At 40.2% G+C, this 10,887-nt stretch overlaps 1 protein-coding gene across 1 annotated transcript; it reads right to left on the reverse strand.

Annotated features, from left to right (window-relative positions):
* Window positions 1-663: 663 nt before the first annotated feature.
* On the reverse strand, window positions 664-9,106 carry ca7 (carbonic anhydrase VII). Its single transcript, XM_027007396.2, has 7 exons — window positions 9,070-9,106; window positions 8,048-8,245; window positions 6,191-6,309; window positions 5,974-6,069; window positions 5,627-5,689; window positions 5,304-5,459; window positions 664-3,671 (listed from the first exon to the last, which is right to left on the reverse strand). The coding sequence occupies exons 1-7, from the start codon at window positions 9,104-9,106 to the stop codon at window positions 3,549-3,551; spliced, it is 792 nt and encodes a 263-aa protein (XP_026863197.1). The 3' UTR covers window positions 664-3,548.
* Between the last annotated feature and the right edge of the window lie 1,781 nt (window positions 9,107-10,887).

Raw genomic sequence — 10,887 nt, forward strand, 5'->3', positions numbered from 1 at the left:
GCTTTCAAACGTTTTGTTTTATTTCATTTTTATCCCCTGTTTTTGTGAAGAACCAGTGTTATCTTTTGAAGATGGTTGTTGCCCACTTTTCAGTTAGTAAAAGAAAAGCGATATACTACGGCGTATACTGCCATCTTGTGGACATTTCTAAAACTAAATGACAAGGAAGAGATCAACTTTTGAGTCGGTGCAACAGCAACATCAGTCACACATTAACTCACAGTTGATTACATTTTGTCACGTGTAATTTACTCAAAATTAAATGCAACGTTTCAGTTAGAACAACTTCTTTTTGCACGTGATTTTTGCATGTATTACTTTTATTATTTTTCTGTACATGCATTTTTCATATCCAAAATTTTCAAATTAAAACCAATTTAAAAAAAAAATCAATCTATAGAATTGCAAATGATTGTATTCAATACTGTGATTAATTAATATTCATTTACTAAACAAAGTAAGTTCTTTTAAATGAATTAAATGATCTTTCACTTTATGGTTCCAGGAGCCAAAAAAAGGTCAATTAAGAAATGGCCTGGATAAATGTTTACACCAATCAGCAGCATTAGACAGAGAGTTCTTATGTAAGTGGCAGGACTGTCTGCTTGGCCTAGTGCACCCAGTGAACCCATTAACCCTTCGCTCCCAGTGAAATGAGCCCTAACCAGATTATTGTTGTGGAACAAATCTCTACCTGAGAATGTTCCATTCACAGCATAACTGCACTTTAAGCCCATAGCAGCCACCTCCACTCTGTTCAAGTAGGGAGATATGAGTCACTGTTTGACAAGGTTAAATATTCATTGGCCCCATTTCCATTATAGCATGGTGAAGCCAGAATCCCCATCAGGGCTAAACCAGTCTCACAAACTCTTGCAGAAATGAAAGCTGAAAAAGACCATTACAAGATTGGTATATCTATTCTTAGAAACTTGATGGATACAGAACCCGCAAAGAGAAGCAAGTTTCTCAGAGCTGGCCAAGCAACATTAGCATACAAATGATTTATTATTCTAATGCAGAAACATTATTGTCTCCTGTTTTACTCAAGCATTAAATGAAGAGGTTGAGACAGATTCCTGCAGTTTTCAAGTTCAAATAGTACATCTATCTGCAGACTTTTAATGTACAATTAGTAACCACTAATTAGTAACATACTCTAAAGAAGTAGACAAAGGATATGGTACGCACACATACACACACACACACACGTTTGGGCACCCTGTTGGTCAGTACCTAGGACCACCCACAGAAACCAATTTTCTGACCTCTAGTGAGCAACAGAAAGTGACGTATTCTTTAGTTTTAAAGATTTAATGAACTGTTTAGTTGTAATGATGCCTAATCTTTGCGTAAAAGATTTACCACGAAATGTATTCAAACCATTAGACACACAGACTACAGTTTCTACAATTTCTACAGACTAGTTTCTGACTACAGGACTGAATTCATTTTGATATTTCTGGAAGGTGAACCACCAGTAATATTAACGTGTAAAAACTGACATATAAAAACACTGGAAGCAATGCGTGTGTGTCTGGTACACTCACATGAGAGCAACTGTCACTACTGTGCCTGTATCATCAGTGTGTATGTTTAGAATGGTCTTATCCAAAGATCTGGTCAACACCATCCCTGTGGTCAGAAACTGGCCAATGATGAACAGGACAGAGAGTGGTTGATGAGCACGGTTAAGAGAGGCTACATTCTCTATCTGTTCTCCTATAAAATGTACCTGAGAGAGAAAAAAATATCTGATAAGTGGCAAGTAAGTGTAAATGTGAAAACATTTCTAATAAAGTGGGTAGTCAATGTATTTGTATATAAAATACATGTACAACAATGAACAAACCGATCATTGCTGAGAAAAGTTATGAAATTATCCACATCCACATCAAAGATGCTATGATCATGCAGAGATAAAACTCCCAGAGACATCATAGCAATCATACAGTGAGGTAGTGACTTGAACTCTTTCTCTTAAATGAAACGATGCCCAAAGTGATCCTAGCTGAAGCTTCAGATACCCATCTTAGATGACCACAATGTCAACGAACCTGTAGCTAACCTTGACTAGCAGATACTGCACGCTGCTGATAACACCAAGGTCATGGATTTGAGTCTGAGGGAGCTCATGTATTGTCATAGTGAAACATATGTAAGCTGCTCTGGACAAAATGGTCTGCCATGTGAGCTATTTGTAAACAAGTGATCCCCACCATGAAAACCTCTCCTATGCAAATGACACAATAAAAAAAAAATCAAATATATGAAAAATTATACCAGCCCAATTAAAAAAGAAATTGTGAATTTATTTCATTAACTTCTAAAGATTTATCACAGATCAATATCCTTAGAGCTTCTACTTAAAAAACAACAATAAATAGATAATTGTATGCATAGATATTTCAAATTGTTTTTTTCTTATCCTTCATAGAGTTAAAACATATTTTGACTAAGCTGCAAATCCAATTTGTCATTAAATGGACCTTTTTTTCCAGTCAGGTGCATTTGATAAAGTTCTTTCAATCATTATGACATTCTTAAACACATACGATTAATGGCAGAGATGCTTTACAAGATCAATACACAGGAATCTACCTAAAGAGAACTATGAAATCCGTGCTCAAAACTTCACCAGTCTAGCCTATAGCTCAAAATAAAGGCTGACACCAATTCAATTAACTCATATACATGGTGGGATTCCAGTGCGTCCCATGCAAGCTTGTAGATTTACAACCGGTGCCCCATGAATTAGCTGGTCTATATTTAAAAGAGTCATATGGCTAAGGGACAGTTTGAATAACACCAGGCTTGCTCAAAGCAAAGCTGAATAGATGGCCTTGTGTGGGTGGGCCATAAAATTTAGTTTTTTTCTAAGCATAATGTAAGGCCTGGATCCAAGCCCATATCACTAGGTTCAGCCTGTTGCCACAGTTCTTGAAAGCAAGTTAGCAGCTGAATAATTCTGCCCCTACTGTCAGGTTGGAGTACAGCAAAGCTTCTGGATGCCACGCAGCTGAGGGCTCCCTCCAGAAAAGCCAGATCAAGATGGATTAGAGGTAATCTGTACGCCAAATCAGTCTCACAGTGAATGTGCACACGGCTTTGGGGTCATTACCCAACGCCCTTCAGCTGCAGATTCAGAGCAGGTTGATCATAGAGACATTAGTCATCCAAACAAAAACACACCACAAACATCGTGGCTCCTACCTTTGCATGAGTCATCTACATTTAACGGAACACGCACCCAAAACAGGGCAGGTGAGAAGAGAGGTAGCAACAGAATGCCTTTTGTACCAGCAGACCAAATCTGAACCTGAAAACTTAGAGATTTCTCAGTAGTAACCAGCTGTAACAAGACTTATAAGATGGCTTCACAGTGCTTATAGGAGCTCAGGTGGTCCTTATGCGTGTGTCTTACAGTAGCCTCAGTTCAGTTAGAACAAACCATTTTGAAACGATGAAACTCCCAACCACTAAAAGCTGATTCTAGAAAGTTGTCAGAGAATGGAGCTGCGTCAGCACAGGCAACGGTGGGGGAGGGGCTACTTAAAGGAAGCTCGGACGGTCCTGCCCTTCAGTGGCTGTGGAGGGCGGAAGTTGTTCTCCATTCGTGTCCGCTGTTCTTCCTCCTCACTGTTGAAAAGCAATGTCCTGAACTTCCCCATCTGTGGTCAGGGTGGAAGTCAAAGCCAGATAAAAGGGGAGAGAGAGAGAAAGAGAGCGCGTGTGTCAGAACAACAAGGAGCCAGTTTCAATTCACCAATGCTAAAGTCTCCCCTTTCCTGACACATGAAAACTTCATTACAATGTGTAAACTACTGAAAAGTGCCTTGCTTCTGTTTTGTCTGAAGTAACTTTGCAGATTTTGAGTTCTTTTTTGGCCAGTAGGAAAGCCAAAGCCATCTTGTCCCTCAGTGTTTGCCCGTAGAAAGCGAGGTGAAGAGCGTTTGGCTTCTACTACCTCCTTATGCAGCACAGGACTTTCACTCGGTGCTGGGCTTGTACAAAGCTTCTCACAAGTATGACAGCAAAGCTAATGCTCACCAGTCATGTTAATCTGCACAGGATCAAAGACACAGATAGCAGTCTGGACACACAGGGCCCATGGAGCAGAGCTCACAGTACAGCTACTCACACTCACTCATTTTTGTGGATTTTCAGAACATGGGACTTATACATATGACATATACACGTGTATTATCCAGATATTACTACCCAAATGCTAGATTTTTTAAAATGTCTAATCGTAATGTTAAACATGAGTAAATAAAATAAAGGTCTGCTCTTTTAGTTTTCGAAAAAAGAAGACAGGACATATTTGTCCTGAAAATTCACATATACAAAAAAACACACAGTCTCACTTTCAGGAAGGTTTCTACTCAGTTGTAATTGATCAACTTTGGTAATAAATAAATAAGTACATCAGATAGCAGATACCCATACACCCACCCATACACCCACCCACCTTTCCACCCAAGCCCCCCCCCCCCCCCCCCACACACACACACACCAAAAGCAAAAAACATGTACACGATCATAGTGACATAGGAGTGGCCTTGGGGAGCAGTCTATAATTCACTCACAATGAAGTTAAATATTTGCAGATTAGAAAAAAAAGGAACTACTGACCCACACATGGGCTTATCACATAATAAAGGGTAAGCCTAACATGAGTCTCTACTAAGAAAGGAGAGAAAACTGTAGCATTTTATTAGACATTCACTCCATGCAAACCATCAGACTGGAAAACGTCACACTCAAAACTGCAAAAATAAATGGAGCAGACTCAGTGGTGTAGATTACACATAGTCACAGATGTTATCATGTCAGACACACCCCCACACATACACACACTACTTTCCTACACTTGCATCTCTCTCCCTCCTTACTGACTTCATATTGTATACTCAGCCAAAGAATGGAACATTACAAGATAAAGGAGAATGACCTTTAACCTAAACATATTGTATGTCAGAGTGAACGTGAAAAACAATAATGTCATGCGGCCTTTTGCTGGTGTTCAACCTCAATACACATGGTGACTAAAGACATGACAAATCAGGGACAAAGCATCTATACACTAGGGAGAGGATGTAACTGGCAGTAATGGAACTACTTACCCCACTTACACTGCAACAATCGAGACTAATTGAGCTAGCCAATCGCCAGTCACTTCCATAGATTAACCTGGGCAGAGAACCCAGCCACTTTTAGCCCATCTATTTTTGTGGCCAAGTGTGAAGGTATGAACACTCAGACGTGAATACACGACAGGCATGTCCTAGCAGAAAGCCCACCTGCTTCTCCGAGACACAGATAGGTTCAGTCAGAACAATCCAGGTCACACTTTCATAGAGCGGAGGAGTCGTCAACGAGCCAGGGTAGGTCCAGTACTTCAGACTAGATGGCAGGAGGCAATTTGGGTTGAAGTCCCGGAAATCAGTGACCGTTCCCTTCAAAGCGATGATGCAGAAATGTCAACAATGCTTGATTGTATGTAGTTAGGCTAATAAAGACACTGCTCTTCAAATACACAGCGTGGCATGCAGATCATCTTGTTTTGGATTATGCATCCTCAGTTCATTTTCACACATAAAAAATAAAACAAACAAAAGCATACCTTGAATTTAACCATGTATAAAGAATCTGTTATCTTATTCAGACCACCACGTTCATCTCCTATCTGTAAAGAAGCACAGTATGACACCTGATTCACTTCAATGAATTATTGGTGGTCTTTGAAAAAGTTAATCTGCTTAAAAATCTAACTATCCCATAAGGCACATGTGGTTTGCTGATTTAGTTATTCAGTTACTTTTGGAGGGAACTGTACAGTCATTTAGAGCCACAGAGATGTTCACATGAATGTCAACATGCAACAAATCAAATCTAATCTGTATCTACGGTATTATGTTACTCAAACATTGTTACGGCCATGGCTGAGGTGAAGGGAAGCGAGTGACTAACCTCCAGAAAAACACCAAGCACAGCCAGGCCGTCCGGAGCCACTGCAGCCTCTGCAAATGAACTATATTTGGCAGCGTTCCAATGAACTAGATGTAGCTGGAAGAAGACGGTTCACAGCAGTGGGTTATAAAAGAAATCCAGACAGAAACAGGCATAGACAATGAGACGGAGAGAGGTTTCCCTGAGCCCGTTTTTAATCCTGTCTCTGAGCTCTTACCTCAGACGTGTACGTCTTCCCAGCGACGGTGTGCTCAGAGCCATGGCAACCCTTTCCACCCCAGTGGAAGTGGAACTGTTTGAGGCGGTATGCGTTCTCCAGGGGCCCCCCCTGGATCACTGTCAGAAGAGAAGAGCAGCGATCACATTCACAGCGGCTCAGGTTGTTAAGCCCAGCATGTGCTATCCACACCCTGTGTGCATCCTGCCACGTCTGAAATGGCAAGCTCCTGGAGCAACTGAATCTCCTCATCACCCATCTTGAAGACACCGACACCTGTAAAGGTTAACACACTTCTACAAGTACAAAGAAACAGACTGTTATGTGTCTGTTTTGGAGTGTCTAACTCCATAGTCCTAATATGTATTTTTTTTGTTTGTTTGTTTGTTTTGTCATTTCTCCATGTAGTAAGTTGAACGTCTCTACACGTACAGTATGACTGAAGTAGTAGTTTTGCACGTGGACGGCAGTGTGCAGAAATTGGTCATTCCAGTCAGTGGCATCCAGGCCAAATAAGTCACAGAGTAATAAATTATGCCCAAGACCTCTGGAACCAAAGACAGGTTATCCCGCCATCCTCTTTCCATTCTCCCTCTCCCCTCACAACACTGGTAATGGGAGCATGTGAATGCATGTCTGCATGGTGTTTCTTTATTCTCATATTTTACCTTGGCAGAATTGTAGCTCTGACACATGCAAAAAACTAACTATGAATGCAATAATTACAACAGACAGCTATCATTAGACAGTGTGGGAAGTGAAACTGTATGGCATAAGCCACAACCAAGAAACACTGGTGTTTCATAAACATGGTGTTTCTCAGCTCAGTGTTTTTGCTCTTACACAGATCTTAGCATGCCTATACCAGGCCCGTAGGAACACTCAGTACTTAGTGCACAGCTGGGTTAGACCCACAAAATGGATCATGCAATGAATCCCCAGAACAGGGTTGAAAAACACTGCAATAAACAGAGGTTTTACTGTAAATATGTATGTTTACTTTCAAAACACAGCACCAAAGAGTTCTACCTACTTGATTAGTTAATTAGATCAAGCAGGTGGCATTTGAAGCCAGACAGCTGATGACAGCAGACAGTCCTTAATGAGAATGAGAATGTTCTGAACAGTGGTGTCAGGGTCGGCGTGCTCGTAGTCTTCCAGCTGCAGAGCACGATTCCTGCACTTCACTACTGTTGCTGATACATGCTAAAGGAGTCTAATTGCATGCCATCAAGACATTACAACAACCGGAGACAATGTTTAAATAAGGACGTTCATACAAATAACTTCAAAATAATCTAAACGATAAGAGTACAGTGCATGAGAAAATGATTATACACCCTAATACATTTCAGTGATGGCACTAAAAAAAGGTTATACGATGAATTTGGCTTTAAGGCTTTAGAGATGAGATCTCTAAAACTATGGATTTTTATTTGCCTATAGTAAAAGCAAATATAAATAAATAAACAAATAAATATTCCTTCTCGCTTTTGCTTCTAGGTAAAGCAGCTTTTGGCAAGTCCACGGGCTCACTGTAAAGGAATACTCCCTTCTTAGTAATGTATTCCAATACATGAAGTGAACACCAGTAGTCATTCACATTTAACCAGTAGGTTCTGGTTGTCTACCTGGTCATTTCATGTGAGACAGTGTTTGCACTTGGACACTGTGGCGAGACAGGAGACCTCCTCTGCTATTAGAACCCATCGTGCCTTAACTGAGGGCTAAACATGTATGTGCTCGAGTATGTGTATGTCAGAGCAGTGGGAGTCCTGTGACCTCCATTCAGCCTTTGATTGAGCACGATACGATTTTACAAACAAAACACACATTGCCCCATTTTCTGACACCAACCTGACCTATCATCCACATCATCAAACTCCACCACCACAGAGTGGCCATTGTTGGATATGTTGGTGGAGGTGCAGTTGTCATAGTGGAGTGAGATGGGTGGGAGGCCATGGTCATAAACCGCTTCTTCAGGAGCAATGTTAATGGGGGACTGGCGAGCCCCTTCGGCGATGGGATAATCTTTGTACCAAGATGATGGACCTGGAAGCACAGCAACATGAGGCATATCAGCTATTGTAGTGGCTGTACTGAATATAAGAAAAGGTGTTTGGGCATCAATCTACTAATTAAGGTTTTTAAGCATTTTAATCACTTTATCCCCTAGTTTTGCCTCCGCATTAACAATCTTTTAATGCAAGTGGTGTGTAATTCCAGTCCTGGAGGCCCAGAGTCCTGCATATTCTAGTGATTTGCCTGCTCACACACAACTCATGAGGTAAATACCAGGTTTAGTAAGTGTATTATAACAACAAAATCACCCATCACCCAGTATTGGAGATGGGCACCCATGTTTTCTTGTTTTCCCCAGTTACCCACTACACCTGTCTCTGTCCAACAGTTATTTCACTATCTCTTCATAAGTAAGTTAAAACAAGGATTATGCAGCACTGTCAGTGTAGCTTCAGTGTAACTGGAAACAATGATCTAGACTGCCAGCGTGCTGCTAGAACACTGCCCTGCACCGCACTAACGTTCGTCGTTTCCTTTTTAATCCCATCTTCGCACAAACGTTTGCTAAATAAAGCCACTTGTCTAAATCTTGCATTAACCTAACAGCCATTTTCATTAAGAAGTAACCGTATATCGTCACCGCACTAGACACTGGGTTTAACAACAGGGTTACTCAAGTAAACTACTGCTTACGCTTACCTAAACACAGCACGCAACACTGTACATAAACACTTAAATAAAAAGTAAACACTTGGACGATCACGGGAGCCCATAGAAGCGGTTAAACCAATCTATGCAGGCTTCGAGACTGCGCCCAACAGTTAACAAAGTCAGATAAACTTCAGGCTGCTTACCGTCCTCCTCCCCGTAACCCCATTGATTTCCAGTCATTACGAGGCTCGCTTGGGCGATGATAAAGTGCTGGGGGGAAGTACAGTAAAGGCACGTGTCACTTGTTTTGACTACGACCTTGAGGATGGACAGATCGGACAGTCCAAACTGGTTTGCTATGCTCAAATGACCGGAGAATGACAGGTGAAGGAATGTATGAAGATGGAAGTGTGAGGTTATCCCTTTTTGCCACACCTTCCCTAAAGCCGACTGAGTGAGAATAGGTTGACTGTCATCCGTAATTGAGGGCGTGTTTGTATACGAAACAACTTATTGGTTTATTTTACGATGAGGGCGTGTTCATGGGTTACTAGTGTTTCCATTGTAGTCTTAAATTGTATTTTAAGTCCACATTGATTTTATATAAATGTGTATATTTGCATTGTATAAAGTTGAGCTATGCCATCAATATTTGAAAAAAACTATTAGTGTATTACGCTCTATTTGAAACAAAATTATGTCTAATATGTGTTGCTCTTTCCTACTGAAATTGCTGCTATTGCTAAGGTAGGCTAATACAAGGGTTTAATTTCTCAGAGTGTAAATCATACTACAGTGTTTGATACAGTTAACACAGTACCATTTTTTTCAAATCCTGACATTCACTTCCCCAAGGTGACAGTAAATCATGTCACTAATTTATTGTTACTTCGACATGTCAGAAAAGGGGCTTTTCAATTTATTGTTTTCATCTAGAAAGCAAAAATTCAGATTACAGGTATACACTTTGTATACACAAGTAAACTTACACTCACATGCTGTCTCTCTTGAGACAGGTGCTCGTTCTTTCACAACCAAGAAACAGAAAAAAAACACCTTTGTCACAATGTCACTGATACTCCCATCTGAGACAGAATTCTAGAGAAAAACGTCAGGGACCACTGGGTCATAAATCATCTACATTTATAACATTAAACCTGTTTGCTTGTGACAATTTAATTCCCAGGTGTAAATCCTTTGTGCAAATGGGAAACAGGAACCCATAAACCTATGAATATGTCTGATATATAAAACCATGTATGGGCAGGGTATGCAAGGGGATGGAAACTTCCATGAAGAATTAGACTTGACTATGATGGAGAAGTTCAAATTTGTAATTTAAATTGATTTAAAATGATCATTCCTATTTTTTTCATAAATGCCAAAAGACACTGAGAGACAGATAATGGCAATTTAAAGGGCAAATTGGACTGAGGCTTTCCTAGTGTAATTACAAGAGTTTCAGGCCATTTAAAATATGATAAAAATATTTCTGGAGACTGAAAATTAGAAAAGATTTGTATGATTAATAAAACAAAAGTTTGGCATATTCCTTAATTAGCTAAAACATTGTACTAGTTCTTGAGGCTTTTGGTTTGGATTTTGCTAAGAACTGCTAAATCATAATTTTGTCTCTATGCCTCATAGTGTGGCAGTTAAGGACCAAATTGTCACACATTGCACCATTGCGCACTCCTTCAGGCTGATCAATGTCACGTTTCATAGTACAGCATGGACTCCATTCTTGTACAAACCAATTCCTATTGACCATGTTGTATTTGCAACTTATGCCCAAAAGTATGTGGACACCCCTCTTAATTATTGAGTCCAGGTGTTTCAGGCACACTTGAAGAAACAGAAGACTTTTCTTGTGTGTTGGGCAAGCTTATTGTGAATCTTTATTGGAAAATGCTTCTTTTATACAGTTTTCAGAGGCTGCCCTTCCAAAATATGTGCCTTGTGGTCTAACATGATTGACCTAGATAATATGTGAGGTTACACAAGAATACATACTTGCGTAT

The sequence above is a fragment of the Electrophorus electricus genome, chromosome 21, assembly GCF_013358815.1.
Source record: "Electrophorus electricus isolate fEleEle1 chromosome 21, fEleEle1.pri, whole genome shotgun sequence".
Taxonomy (NCBI): Eukaryota; Metazoa; Chordata; class Actinopteri; order Gymnotiformes; family Gymnotidae; genus Electrophorus; species Electrophorus electricus.

What these genes read in the sequence shown, in the direction of transcription:
- ca7 (XM_027007396.2), bottom strand. Translation starts at nt 9,106, where the DNA reads ATGACTGGAAATCAATGGGGTTACGGGGAGGAGGACG. An exon ending in GGAAGACGTACACGTCTGAG is followed by an intron (nt 6,070 to 6,190) that starts GTAAGAGCTCAG and finishes GTCTTCTTCCAG; the next exon opens with CTACATCTAGTTCATTGGAA. An exon ending in TATACATGGTTAAATTCAAG is followed by an intron (nt 5,460 to 5,626) that starts GTATGCTTTTGT and finishes ATCGCTTTGAAG; the next exon opens with GGAACGGTCACTGATTTCCG.